General features: G+C 41.7%; 1 protein-coding gene across 1 annotated transcript in view; it reads right to left on the reverse strand.

Moving 5' to 3' along the window:
* The window catches only part of LOC120435318 (polynucleotide 5'-hydroxyl-kinase NOL9-like), a 15192-nt gene extending 6893 nt beyond the window's left edge, over window positions 1-8299 (reverse strand). The window contains exons 1-11 of the mRNA XM_039604691.1: window positions 8014-8299; window positions 5673-5803; window positions 5419-5554; window positions 4412-4508; window positions 4116-4213; window positions 3354-3518; window positions 2822-2940; window positions 2096-2196; window positions 1890-2004; window positions 1160-1334; window positions 520-653 (exon numbers count right to left, since the gene is read on the reverse strand). Coding sequence (XP_039460625.1) covers window positions 520-653; window positions 1160-1334; window positions 1890-2004; window positions 2096-2196; window positions 2822-2940; window positions 3354-3518; window positions 4116-4213; window positions 4412-4508; window positions 5419-5554; window positions 5673-5803; window positions 8014-8131 — 1389 coding nt within the window. The 5' untranslated portion in view covers window positions 8132-8299. The remainder of the gene's footprint in view (window positions 1-519; window positions 654-1159; window positions 1335-1889; window positions 2005-2095; window positions 2197-2821; window positions 2941-3353; window positions 3519-4115; window positions 4214-4411; window positions 4509-5418; window positions 5555-5672; window positions 5804-8013) is intronic.
* Between the last annotated feature and the right edge of the window lie 6937 nt (window positions 8300-15236).

Consider the following 15236-nt stretch of genomic DNA (forward strand, 5'->3'; position numbering starts at 1 on the left):
GTATGTGAACATAGTTCACTGTGCCATACAGGTTATGCAAAGAAGAAGCCATATATGAACGTGATCGATCAATGTCACCATCTTCTCTCATTTAAAATGGACTAATGGAAAAGTGCAAAACTGTTCTGTGGTCAGATGAACCAAATTTGGGCTTTTTTAGGCGGGAAAACATGAATGCCAAGTCCTCGGGTACCACCTGGGTTGTTATCAGTGCTCCCTTAAAGAGCCTTCATCTCTAATGCTATAGAGGTGCACTACAGATAAAACAGCCTGCACATCTGGAAAGGCAACACCAGTGCTGCAAGGTCCATACAGGTTTTAGAGAAACACATGAGCCCTTTCAGATGGCATCGTTTTTAAGGCGGGGGGGCCTGCATGTTCCAACAAGACAATGCTTATTAACTGCATCTATTATAACAACGCAGCTTTAAAGTAGAACAGTCTGAAGTGACTTTTCAGCAACTGAAAACATTTTTCATAACATGAATACAAAATAAAAAACATGAAAGAGAATCTGACCTGTGTTGTGAGGACACATGACGGCACTGAAATTGCTCCAAAGAGGAGACAGTTGACTTCACGGAGAACTGACGGATCTACAGGCGTCAGCAGGAAGTACAGACCCCGTGCCATGTCAATACCTCGGAGGACCCCTGGAAGACAGTATCAAGCAAATATAATGACATAACGACTCTTTAATTCTCCCCAACTTCAAATTAGTCGGAGTGAATTTAGTACTGTACAAGAATTGTACAATTGTCAAATGGATTTGGGTGCTCTTATCTATTACATATAATAAATTTGTTTCTTTATTCCCGAGCTTAAGAATTGAATCTGGTGCTGAAACTTCAGTTTATGGAAAAAAAATCTTCACTACATAATCTGCAAAAAGTTTTCAGCTTTTCGCAAATATTTTTATTTCCTTCCTTCCTAGACTTTCTGGACCACAACCCCATTAAATATAATCTTATTTTTCTGACCAGTTATTAAAAGGAAGAAAGCTTCAATAAACTGAAAAGCCAGTTTATTGTGGCTGTAACAATAACTTGAGATTTTTTTTTTAAAGATATCACCAACATACATTTTCACTTGATAAAAAGTTTCAGTCAATGAGGAAGTAAAGCCAAAGTCAACACAATAACTCAGAAAGGACACTTACCAAATCCCACACATGGGCAGATGGGTGCCTGGGAAAGAAAGACTGGACCTCCCTTGCTTGCTACTTTTTCTGCCAGGCAGCAGAGTCCTACCAGACTACCGTTTGAAGCGTGGAACATGTGCGAGGGCACCATGTCGCCGTGGGTAACACCTAACGCAATCGCTGTGTGTGGAACCTGTGGGTTTAGCAAGAAAATTGTTAGATGGTTGCTTAATGAATATAAAAAAATCTTTAAAAGCAACAGTTTGCAGGTTAAGGAGGTTGTAAAAAGATTTTTATTAAATGCATTGCTGTTTGTGATTCATATTGCTTGTCGGAAGCTCGGCCTTGGACGGCCTGCTGGGCGGGAGAGCACGCCTGTGTAACATGTCTTGATAAAAAGAGGAACGGAATGTTCCAGTAAGATAGCCACATACTGTTGTATAGTCATTTTTCTGAGAAGAGCGAAAATACGCCGCCCTGTTGTGTGGGCACCAGTGACTATAAATGCACGAATAAAAAGGTACACTGTGTGACTCTCTCTCGAGACGTTCACCCATGTACATGTGATTTATTACGCTGTCTCATTGTGTTCTGTTTATATTTGCAGTTTGCCATTTGGGATTTTCCCTTAACAGAGGTTTAAACCAAAACTGGAGCATAGACAGCCATTTCTCCCTGATTTAAATGTCATGAATTGTATTCATATATGTCTAGACTGTGATCAGAGAGTCATGTGCTTCTTGTGTACCTGGTATGGTGTGAGGCTGTGCAGAGGTCTGACTGGTCCAGGGTCTGGATACTGCAGCTGACTCAGATAGGCCAGGAGAGATAGATCCCTCTGCTCATTACTACGCTGGTGTTTCCTGTCAAATGCAGCGATATGAGATGTAGCCAAGAGTCTGGAATAATGTTTTTACACCAGTATATTAAGAATGGTAGCAGTGGTGTACGTACGCTGTTCCTTGACTCCCAACTCCTTGAAACTCCGCTTGTATGCTAATGTGACTGTACATTCTAGGGTGGCTGTGGCTTTCTGTAAACTCATCCAGAGCGGTCTGAGCGGGTGGGTGTTAGATTTGTATTGTGATTGTCATTTATGCTTAGAAATATCTACTCATATATTCTTAGAGTTTTATAATTAGGTGTAGATTTGTAGAGGTTTGATCCTTAACAGTCTGCAAGCTTTGTGTGCATTCCAGAGCTCTCTGACTTTCACACCCACATTTTAGGAGCATGGGAGAGGTCGTACCTTGTCTTATTGTTTTATGGTAGGATAAAAGTATCTATATCTGTTTTAGGCTAAGTGCCTTTTGTTTAGATGGACGGCTCTGGGGAGTCTTCCTGGGGTCACAGTTTGACCCCCACACACAGACACACACACACACACACACACAAGGTATTCTTTGTTCACATGTATACCTATATAAGAGGTCATATGTTAATGAACCTATGCATATTCATGTAACCACAATAAAAGAGCAGTGTTACGGGGGAGCGGACGAGAGCAACTGGGGTCAAGCGAAGGAACGGCGCCTGTCCAGTTCCCTCCCGTGCACGTGAAACATAAAGAATGTTGCTTACTCGGGTCTTGCTTTGCTGTGTAATTACATTGCCTTCAACGTTCCAGCGAATAGGTTCAAGATACAAACCTATCAGTGGGTGAGTCTGAAAGCCATTTGCCGTCCTCAGAAAGTCTGGAGTGAGGGCGGGGCAATGACTGAAACCACTGTGACTCAGCTGGACAACATGGGAAACTGGGAAGAAGCGGATCATGTGAACCAGCAGCTGGAATCTAAATCCTGTGAACAGAAACACATTCAGAGACATTTTTTATTATTAGTGCATTTAAATTCCCCTACATTGTTTCATCGGGGCGATCGTGGCTCAAGAGTTGGGAGTTGTAATCGGAAGGTTGCCGCTTCGAGCCCCGGCTTGGACAGTCTCGGTCGTTGTGTCCTTGGGCAAGACACTTCACCCGTTGCCTACTGGTGGTGGTCAGGGGGCCCGGTGGCGCCAGTGTCCGGCAGCCTCGCCTCTGTCAGTGCGCCCCAGGGTGGCTGTGGCTACAACGTAGCTTGCCATCACCAGTGTGTGAATGAGTGGATGACTCAATATGTAAAGCGCTTTGGGGTCCTTAGGGACTAGTGAAGCGCTATTGAAATACAGGCCATTTACCATTTCACTGATGTCACAGAAGGCAGCTCACACTGACCTTTGACCCAGCCCGTGTTGATAATAATCGGAGCCTCTCTGGTCTGGGATCTTCTGCACCATAAGGACTTAAGACATTCCAAATATCGATCCAGGTATGAGTCGCATGATGACTGACCGTAGTAGATCATGTGGTCTGGAGTCTGCTGATGTGTGAAAGGAGGACCTGCAAAGCAGATCATTATAAGTCTTTTAACCCACTCTTACTAATCAAGCAGGAGTCAGAAATGAAGAAAACACTAAAGAGCCTGGTTCTGCTGAAGGTTTCCTGTTAAAAGGGAGTTTTTCCTTCCCATTGTCGCCAAAGTGCCTGCTCATAAGGGATCATATGATTGTTGGGTTTTTCACTGTATGTATTATTGTAGGGTCTACCTCACAATATAAAGCACCTTGAGGCAAATGTTGATTTGGCACTGTATAAATAAAACTGAATTGAATTGAACTATAGAGGCATAATTCCACACAAAACCCACCATAAAATAACAATTTTGACATTGCATTTTGAATCACACATGAATCTCACATGTTACATAGGTTTAAAAGAAGCTGAAAGGCTAACACTTTTACTCCTAGACACAGGTGGACTGGCTGTGTCAGTTTCCAATCTTTAATCTAAGGTAACCAAGGAATGGCTCTTCCAACACATTGTTGTTAATAATTTAGCCCCAGTTGTAAAGACGTGAACGCGCTATGTTTAATATAGTATTTTAAATTAAAAAAGACAAACATGTTTTTTGAACATATAATGAGGATTGAAACATACTTAAAAGGGGTTCTCTGACAGTGAGGAGAGACAGGCAACCAGCAGGGGTGAATTCAGTTTGACCGAGGTCACCTTCCAAATATTCGACACTAGCAGTGCTGAAGGAAAACAAAACATATCGTTATTCTCCACTTTAAATGAACCACAGAGATGTTTGTAGGCTGTAAAGACCCTTGTGTAAATGTGAACCAAAGCAAACCAAACATTACAATAAAGAGGATAAAGAGAGGACCAGAGCAGGACCAATGACATAGTGAACAGGACATTATAAAAACTGTAGTTAGTGAGAAACTTACTAATTCAGCAAGGTGTTAATGAGCACGCGGATAAATGTTGACTTTCCAACATTCTTGGTCCCGCACACCAGGATAACAGGACAGCCATCTATGTCTCCTGTCAGTGAAAAACATGTCAAGTTTTCATGAAAGCAACCAAAGTGAGCATTTTGTTTTGGTATGTTCTTATCACATAAATGTCTGTGGTTCGATTCAGTTACAGAACAATTCAGCAGCACTCCTACTAAGAGTGAAGAGCAAAACTTACACTGACTATTATATTCTGTTTTTCTACTGATCACTGTTAAACCAACACAATAACTGTGACTGGTAATTCTCAGCAACTGACCAATTTACTGTTAAAGCCCTCAAGAGTGTGAAACACTTTCTACTGAAGTCAGTTAAGTTACATTTGGTATCTGTTAAGTTCTTCTATGAACCCTTTTAGGAACATTGATAACTAAACCTCCTTGTTTTGAACTAGTAAATGGAGCGGCTCTTACGCTTTGCACAACATCACCCAGTCCCACACGCACTTTCTTCTACACCGTTTCTAAGTGTTTCCTATTGAACATTCACACACATTCATACTCTGATGGATGCATCAGAGAGAAACATGGGGTTAGTATCTTGCCCAAGGATACTTGGTTAGTAAGTGATCTGCTTTACTACCTGAGCTACAGCCACCCCAAAACATGACAGAAAAAATATTCATCCAGAATTAAAACTCTTTAGAAGAGCTAACATGATACTTTATGAAATAAATACTCAAACAAAAACCAAATAAACCTGTGCTAAATATTTAATATGTACTTTTCTTAATGGAAAGCAATAATTTCATTCTCATTTTTTATTTTACTTAATTTTAAATAATAAAACCCAAAGAATTTTAAATGATTATGATACAATGAACTTTATTCAGTACTGTTCTGTGTGTGTGTGTGTAAGGGTTACATAAAGGGTATAAATTTAGCCTTGTAGCATAAAAGTGACTCGTGTATAATTTGGCACATCTAAAAGTGGGTTACCTTTGCACACACTGACTACTGTGTTAAGAGCATGTCTGTAGCTCTTCGACATTTTCAGCCTTTCAATGTTGCTGTCGAGAGGAATCATACCCAAACCATTGAGTGGAGTGTCAAGAACAGCTGACATGAGTTCAGTCTGCAAACAAGCAGGAGAAGCTTTCAGATCATAATTAACATTAATCTGCATGTAAATTATGTTGAAACTTGTCTGCTTTGCTGATTATATCCAAGTGTGAACATATCTGCCACCTTACCATGGGGAGGTTGAACAATTCGCTGAGATCTGGAACACTGGAAAGAAACCGTGTCATAGGTGTCTCGATGGGTTCCAGCAGGATGATGGATGAATTTGTCGTTATGCTTTTTAACAGCTTCTTTTGTGATGCTGCAAAATGCATATTCATAGCAATTTAAAGCCAGAAAAAACACATTCTAATACTATATATTCAGTATTTTACTGATTTAGCTATATCAGTCTCTGTGTTTTATGATACATATCTCTTTATTAAAACTTCCTTTCAAAGAAAATAATGTTGAAAAAGATGCTCAGATTAATTCAGATTCATCACAGTTTCTGTTTAAAATCATATGTGTACATGTCACAATTGTTACAATTTATTTACAGTGTAGTCGGGATGTTTTTATACACCACTTTGCATTTAATCATTAGTTATTATTAATCTATGGCTCTCTCCCACAGCATGTCTTTTATACGGTCTTCTTCCCCTATTAACCAACCGGTCATGGCAGATGGCTGCCCCTCGCTGAGCCTGATTCTGCCCATTTCTTCTTCTTAAAAAAGAGTTTTCCTTTCCACCGTCACCAAGTGCTTGCTCATAGGGAGGGTTATTTGCTTGTTAAGGATTTCTCTCTTTATTGTAGGGGCTTTACCTTGCAATATAAAGGGCCTTGAGTTGACTGTTGTTGTGTTATGGTGTTATATAAGTAAAAATAAAGTGATGTTCTATTAATGCAGCCTTGAGTTGTATATTACCAACACTACTAAAGGAAGTTCTGCTATAACATTATAGCTGCACATGCATTATACCTGCTGTCTCATATTTATGACTCAAACATTAAGCACTCAAAGAGTAAACATCCTCTTTTAGTGTGAGTGTGCGCAGAAACTGAAGCAGAAAGCCTGGGCTAACAGAGAAAGTTGATGACCACTTTTTTTTTATTTTTAGAAATGCTTCACAGGACACCCTTTAGCTCAGCAGCTCACTGTGTGCCCAAGAAGAACACAGTGAGCTGCTTGAATGACTATCGTCCAGTTGCTTTAACACCCATAATTGCCAAATGTTTCGAACAGCTCATCATGTCACACATTAAAGCTGCCATCCCTGCAAACCTCGATCCACACCAGTTTGCATACAGGGCAAACAGGTCGACAGAGGACGCCATAATAACAGCTCTTCACACAGCCCTCACACACCTGGACTGTAGTAACACCTATGTGAGAATGCTATTTGTGGACTTCAGCTCTGCCTTCAATACAGTTCAACCCCACAAACTGGTTAATAAACTAAGCAACTTAGGACTCAGCAGCTCACTGTGCAGCTGGATACTGGACTTCCTGAGCAACAGACCCCAGAACGTAAGAATGGGAGAGCACACCTCCTCCACCCTCATTCTGAATGTGGGTGTCCCACAGGGTGTGTCCTCAGTCCCTCTTATACTCACTTTTCACCCATGACTGTTCACCAATCCACACCAGTAACACCATTATAAAATTTGCTGATGACACCACTGTCATAGGACTGATCAACAACAACGATGATTCAGCCTACAGAGAGGAGGTTCAGCATCTGAAGCAATGGTGTGACGACAACAACCTGCATCTGAACACAGCCAAGACCAAGGAGATGGTAATCGACTTCAGAAGAACAAAGCGATCTGAGCACTCTACCCTCTACATTGATGGGGAGGAGGTAGAAAGGGTAGAAAGCTTTAAGTTCCTCGGAGTCCACATCTCGGCCGACCTTACCTGGTCCACAAACATCTCCCACCAGGTAGGGAAAGCACAACAAAGGCTGTACTTCCTCAGGAAACTACGTCAGGCCCAATTACCCCAAAGACTGCTAGTAAACTTCTACCGCTCCACCATTGAGAGCCTTCTGACTTACTGCTGCACACTCTGGTTCAACTGCTGCACTGCGGAGGACAAGAGGAAACTGCAGCGGGTGGTGAGGGCAGCAAAGCGGGCAATCGGCACTTCACTAACTGCCCTCAGAGACATTTATACTGGCAGACTTCAGCAGAAAGCCAGCATCATCATTAAAGACCCCTCGCACCCTGGACACTCACTTTTTTCCCCCCTTCCCTCTGGTAAACGCTACAGGTCCATCAGGTCGAAGACAAACAGACTCAACAGAAGTTTTTAACCACAGGCTGTCAAACATGCCCTACCTCCACCCTGATTGGAGGATAACTGCACTGCCAACACTCATGGACATTACACCTTATTTATAAATCGTATTTCTGTTTATACTTCAATGCAACCAACACCCTTACCACTTTAAACTGTATTTATTATAACATTATTTAGTATAGTTCCAACAGCACCCCCACCCCCAGCCTCTCCCTCCAATCTACCTCTCCGGACATCCTCAGTTGTCCAGCCATACTTGAAGTTAGAGACAGACTTCACTTTATTTTTCAGCCTCTTGACAGATGGTTTTTTCCTTACAGACTCCTGGTGCTCCTTCACCATGCTGATCACCACAGGGCTAGAGTTTACATTAGAGGAACTGACGGGAGGTCTGCACCGTTTTCCCTTCGCATCTTTCCACTTGTGAGATTTATGTTTTACCTCTGCGTGTTTGTTCACTTTGATGATTGTCAGCAGTCATTCAGCTACAAGAAAAATGAAAAGGTGAACCTGCAAAGAAAAGGATGCACTTCATCAACCTAAGAATAAAGAATGGAAACAAAGCATTTACACTCAAGCCATTATTAGTTTAGTTCTGTGGAACCCATCTAGTTTACTTAAAGAGCAACTTTACTTCATGGCATTTAACTTTTGCACAGAGATTTTTATTGTAATAATATGATAATTATTATTATAATAATCTTCTGTTATTTTTAATACGTGCTCATCTACCCCGATGCCTCGGTATTTGTGGGTTGAAACTGTTGCAGTCAAGTTCCCTCTATGGTGTTAAACATCAGTGGTAGCTTCCATCACAGGCAGCAGTCAATTTATGCTTAAGCTGACTTGTCTGCTTATATCTTATATCTTGAGTTCAGTTAAATCCACAAAGAGCAGTAATTGTCAGAGGAGCAGTGGTGCAGGTCAGCTGATCATAACACACACACAGGAGCTGGTGAGTGAGAGGAGAATGGTGGCTAAGATGCCATCCCTGCTGGACAACATCTCCCATCCCATGCAGGTGACTCACAGCACTAAGCAGCTCCTTCAGTGGTAGGCTGTGGCTCCCAAGTGTGGGACTAATAAAGGTTATCTTATCTTAAATAAATCTACTGGAGCTCACAACGCAAGTTTTTACATGTGTTATTCCTAAGGGACGTTTTTTCCCCCAATGTTATAGGCGATATTAGGGTTTTTTTTTTTGTTTGTTTGTTTTTTACATTTAATCTAACTTGAGTATTTTTCACCTCTTTGAGTCATTTTTATAAGACTCTAAGAGTCTTTATAAGACAGTAAGACTGTTTTATTATGTTTATTTTTATTTTAAAATGACAAGGCATAGAAATTTACATCAGCACTCCATCATTTAAGATTACGTCATGCAGGCTCAGTTTCATATGCAGGTTTACAGCATTTGTTCCATAGACCAGAAAACCATATTAACCAAACATTGAAGGCCACTTACAAAAACTCACATGCAGGCTCAAAAGCCCATGAACACAGCTGCACTACTTCAGGTTACTCTTTGTTTACGTTATTCTTTTAAAAATTGTGTTTACTGTTTCGGCTGCTGTAACACAGGAACTACTCCACGTTTGTGATGAATACAGTACATCTTCTCTTGGATTAAATCAGTGGTTCCCAAACTTTTTTTGCTGGGCCCCCCTTTGTTTACAAGAAAAATGTTCGCGCCCCCCCCCCCCCCCCACCCGCGCACATCCTCCAACCACACACACCCATATTTTGCTCCATTGCGGTTTATTTCACACCTCAAACATTTAGTAAAAAATTAAGCAAATACGAGTAATCTGCAATAAATTACAGGTAGTAAGGAAATAAACTACTAACTCTAACTACTACTAACTCATAATGTTTAATAAGCTTCATACAGTTAAGCACAATCACTGCATGACAGAAACACAAGCTTAATCTCTCTTAATAATAATAGTATACAGCTATGCTGCTTATTAAATAAAAACAAACAAGTTACAATGCTTTTATTTTTATTTTAGTAGAGACTCAAAACTTAGAACAGAAAGCTGCTGGGGTTTGGAAAAGAACTGAACAAATATTTTAAATATACTTTAATCGTTTCTCATCTCCTTTGGGATGCCGTTTCTGCTCCTGGTGAAAATAGTTCCTTCTGAATTAAAATGTTTTAATGTTAAATGTAATTCAGAGTCAGCTGTTTACATTAGAAGAGAACATTTTTCATCAGGAGATACGACAGGTGAAATATTCAGTTTAAAATCTACTGACAGCTCTCCAAGTAAGACTTTAAACTTAAATAAAACAGTCTGGTTATGAAGCTGAACTTTAATCTCAGCCAAACTGATTTGCTCAGGAACAAATAAAACACCGAAATAAACCAAACATTAAGATTAGAATAAGAGTAAAATTGTAAGAAGTCATGAGCTGATGCAGTTTAAGGACACTTGTTCTTCTGTGCAGTCTCACCTGGAGCTCACGTTTCTAGTTCATGCCATCATGACCAAAGATTCTTCAATTAATAGTTTAAAGATGTCCATGAATGCACTGCTAACTGCTCTTCAACCTTATAAAAATCAACATGCATTTTGAATAAGAAACACTTTGACAAAACCAAAAGCTTCACTGTGCTTAGTGATTTATATGTCTAAAAAAACAGGTTCAGTTTGTAACTGAGAGCGCGGCTCGGTGGCGCTGAATTATATTTCCAATAGAAACACAATTTCATATGTTGTAGTAACAACACACTGCCACAAGATGGCACCCTAGGCCTACTTTACCATGCTGTTCCAGTAAATAAGAAAAAGTGACACTTTTTATGAACTCATCTGTAATGTGTCACCTTTTCTGTAGAATGAAGAAGTGCTTCCCTTCTTTTAAAGTAAATACAGGCTTACAAAGATCCTCTAAACATGTTTCTGAAATAATCCTAAACACAATCATTAAATCAAAAATGCAAGAAACAATTTAATTAATCACTGTTCTTCACTTAATTCCTTAACGTATTACAAAAATAAACAAAAACTCTTGTGCTGTCTCACCTCTGTCAGTTTTCATGTTGCTGCAAGAACAGGTGGAGGTGCAGGTGGAACTTTGACTTCACTGTGGTTTGTATGTGCAGGCAGGAGTCTGACATCTCAGGACAGCAGAGGATTGTGGAGCACGGTGACTCCTGCTGCGACGCCCCCGTCTGAGTGTCCTGAGTTCTTGGTCCTCAGCAGATGGCCCACACACTCATTTATCACCATGTCTTTACCCTGCCTGTAAGAAAACAAAGAAAAAGCTAACATTACAAACAGCCAGCAACCAATCCCTTTTACTCCACCGCCCAAAAACCAGTGACAAACACTAGCTAGTATTAACTTGGAATCAAAGTCCACTAATCCCCAGGCTCCCAGCATAACATACAGTGCAACACAAACTCCACAAACTGTCTTGCTTCAGCTGACTTTCCTTCACCTTCTCTCCAGAGAATCTGTTGTGCTCTTTTCAGCACGAAGCCACACTCCTGCTCACTGATCGTCACCTCTGTTTAACCTGGTCTCAGCAACTTTGTCCCATAGCTTGCACATCCTTTCCACCTCCATCTTTCTTCCCAGCCACCTGATACATACCTTTTCTCCTTCCTTAAAAGCCAGCCTAAGAAATACGATTTTATAATTGCCCAATAAAGTAAACTGCCATTTTCAAAAATCGTATTATCCAAATTCATGCAGCGTGGCTAAATTAAGAATGAATTACAAACCCTAGCTTCCTTGCTAACATGATTAACAACTAAATACTATCATAGTGGAGGTGTAAAATTACTACTAAAATAGCTCGTATGAACCCTGATACTGACCTATGTATTTATCAAAACAAATGATCTGATATTACAAAGAAAACTAATGATTGCTTTTTACAGTATTAGCCCAGAGTGATGTAAGGCAGGGTGGTTAGTCAGCCATAACTTGTTGACAACTTGTATCTGGTAGCTTTTTCACATCCTAATCAATGTTCTTGTCAAGTGTGTCTCATATACACTATTATCTCAGTCACAGTACAGCATGCATGAATCACAGTAGATACACAGTAATGCAAAACAGCAGGCAGTCATGTATGTGTCGTCACTGTTTTGACTGAGGCTGGCTCATACATGGAATGCAAGCAAATGCTGCATGTGTGTGCAGATCCATGCACTGCTTAAGCTTCCCTAGTTTAACAAATGGTGAGCAATAAACAGAAGTTTCAGCATTTGCTGGATTCTCAACATTTTTAAAGATGCGTCTGTCCCCCCGCTGTACCTCCTCCTTCTCGCTGAGGCTTCAAGACAAACCGTTCTGCTGCTGCCAAGGCCATTGATACTGTTTTGTCCCTCTCTGCACCCTGTAGACGAACGCAACCACAGAGAAACAAATCAGAGGAATAAATGTGAATGATATTGCTTACACTGAACAGCAACACCCAGGTGAGGATTATCTAATGCCAAATTTTCCAAACAATGAAAAGCACGTGTCCTTTTTCTCACCATGTCTAGAGTGTAGAGGTCAGCCAATGTCGCTCAGATCTGCTGCACAGCTTGAGGCTAGTCTGGGAAGAATCTGTCCAGGACTCCAGGTCTGGCGAGCACTTCCTGAACCTTCTTGGTACCAGCCAGGTGAGCGCTGATATCTGGACACTTCACAGCTCGAGAGCGCTCCATCAGAAGACGAGCATCCCAGCTCTGCAATTGAAAACAGACAATGAATTCTCTGCTTGTCTTTTTATCATTAGATGTTAGGGTGCCTGGGTCGTCGACCCAGTGTTTTTTTGTTTTTGGTTCTTTAATTTTGTTATTTCACTATATTCTAGCTTTGCTTTATGGGTTATAGGATTATTCTTAGTTTAGGTTCTCTGTGTGGGTTTTGTTAGAGTTTTAGTGTTCTGGTTTTCTGTCTGTGATCCATAGTTGCTGTCTCCCCGTGTCCAGTCAGTGTCTGTGTCTGCCCTGGTCCCACGTCTCTGTTCCCTCTGTTGTAGTGCCTGCCTGTGAGTCTGTAGCTGTGTCCCAAAACGTCGGCTGCATCCTTCGGAGGACCCGGCCTTCGCGGTCTACGTGGGCCGGGTCCTTCAAAGACCGAGAAGGCCGGAAGTGCGAGGCTGTGAAATAGGACGGTCTAGCCTTCAGATTTGCGTCACCGCTGTGTCGGTGGAGTTTAATAAACTCGGCCGTCTGCTCCTTGCTATGTAAAATATAACAGGACACTGGCGTAAATTCTCGACCGTCTCACACTTCTGTTTAATCAGTTTTCTGTTTAACGTTTATTCAGCTGTGTGAAAATCCTGGAGGATCCCCCTGGCTTGCTATCGAGTGGGTGGGTAACAGACGTCTCCGAAAACGTCGGCGCACTTTTGCAAATATACGATGTCTTGATAAACCAAGCAGATATTTGAAATTTACACAGCTATTTTCTCACCTGAAAATATGTTAAAAGTTTATTTTGTGACCCAGAAAGATTAATAAGACTAATTTTAAAACTTAGTAGCGGCCGCCATTGTTGGCAGCTGAAATTTGGCTGGGCCGCGCTATGAATTCTGGGATATGGTGGGCCACGAAGGACACACCTGACCCATCCTTCAAATTCGGGGAAATGAAGGACGCATTTGTCGGCCGCATTTGAAGGAGTCGACGAATTGGGACAGCCTTCGTCGCCTGGCTGTGACGTAATCAGCCTTCAAATGCGGCCTCCGGAGGATGCAGCCGACGTTTTGGGACACAGCTTGTGTCTGTAAGTTCAGTCTGTGTTATGTTTCCTGTTTTACTTTGAAGGTCCGTGTCTTATGTTAATGTATCTGGTTTTGCTTCCCCTGTTTCGTTAGGCCTGATTTGCCCCAGCTGTGTTTCCCTCCTGTTACTCATTCCCTGATTGCTCCCTCTGTGTATATAAGCCCTGTGTTTTCATCTGTCTGTGTTGCGATCTACCCTCATTCATGCTGTGTGTTCTGTCTGTGTAAGTTTATTTGCGAGTTTGTTACCTTTTGAGTTTAGCAATAAATCTGAGTTTGAGTTACTTTCCGCCTCCGAGTGTCTGCACATTGGGTCCTCCTACTACCACTCCTGCCTGCACACAGCCTTCACATGACAGAAGATGTATTTCTGTATTAAAAAGTTCAGTTTATTGGGACACTTTGTGCTAGAAGAATTTTTCCAGCATAAAATAGCCTCTACCATTTCACTAACTTTTGGAATCTTATTTCAAAGTCAAAGTCAACTTTATTTGTCAATTCTGCCATATGTACAGGACATACAGAGAATAGAAATTTCGTTACTCTCAAACCCTAGATGAACATTTAAATATAAGAGAGTGATTAAAAATGCAAGTAAAATAATTAAAATAATTTAAAAAGTAAAATTTGAATAAATACAGTACAATTTTACATATACCAAAAAGCTATACAATATACCATATACAATATTCAGGTAACGGTAAATGACATTGAGTGTAAACCAGGCAAGGTAGTGCAAATAGGCAAATAGTGCAATGGAGATTTGGTAATGTACGGTAGGAGATAGTGTAACAACAAAGTCTTATGAGGTAGTGGCAGTCCAATGCTCCACAAGGTGACTAATAACTGGTGCAGGCCAGTGAGTGAGTCAGAGAGTGTGTGTGTGTGTGTGTGTGTGTGTGACAGAGTTCAGTGAGACCGTGGAGGAGAGAGGGGAGAGGGGGCAGAATCGGGAGGGAGTTAAGCTTCCTGACAGCCTGATGGATGAAGCTGTCCTTCAGTCTGCTGGTCCTGGCCTGGAGACTCCGCAGTCTCCTCCCTGACGGCAGCAGCTTGAAGAAGCTTTGCATTGGGTGCGTGGGATCAGCCGCTATGCAGAGGGCTTTTTTAGTGAGACGGGTGCTGTAAATGTCCTGGAGGGAGGGGAGAGAGACACCAATGATCCTCTCTGCAGCTCTCACTATGCGTTGGAGGGTTCTATGACAGGACGCATTGCAGGCTCCAAACCACACAGTGATGCAGCTCGACAGGATGCTCTCGATGGTGCCTCTGTAGAAAGTGTACATGATGGGGGCTGGTGCTCCTGCTCTTCTTAGTTTGCGGAGAAAGAAGAGACGCTGCTGTGATTTCTTGGCCAGTGCTGTGGTGTTGTACGTCCAGGAGAGATCCTCTGTGATGTGCACACCCAAGAACTTAGTGCTGCTCACTCTCTCCACAGACGCTCCGTCAATGGTCAGAGGAGCATGTTGGGTGTGCATTCTCCTGAAGTCCACAACAATCTCCTTCGTCTTCTCCACATTCAGAGAGAGATTGTTGTCAACACACCACGTGGCCAGGCGTCTCACCTCACTTCTGTAGTTGGTCTCATCCCTGTTGCTAATGAGACCCACCACCGTTGTGTCGTCCGCAAACTTGATGAAGAGGTTGGAGCTGTATGATGGAGTGCAGTCATGGGTCAGCAGCGTGAAGAGGAGGGGGCTCAGCACACATCCCT

This window comes from Oreochromis aureus, linkage group 20 (genome assembly GCF_013358895.1).
Source record: "Oreochromis aureus strain Israel breed Guangdong linkage group 20, ZZ_aureus, whole genome shotgun sequence".
Lineage (NCBI taxonomy): Eukaryota > Metazoa > Chordata > Actinopteri > Cichliformes > Cichlidae > Oreochromis > Oreochromis aureus.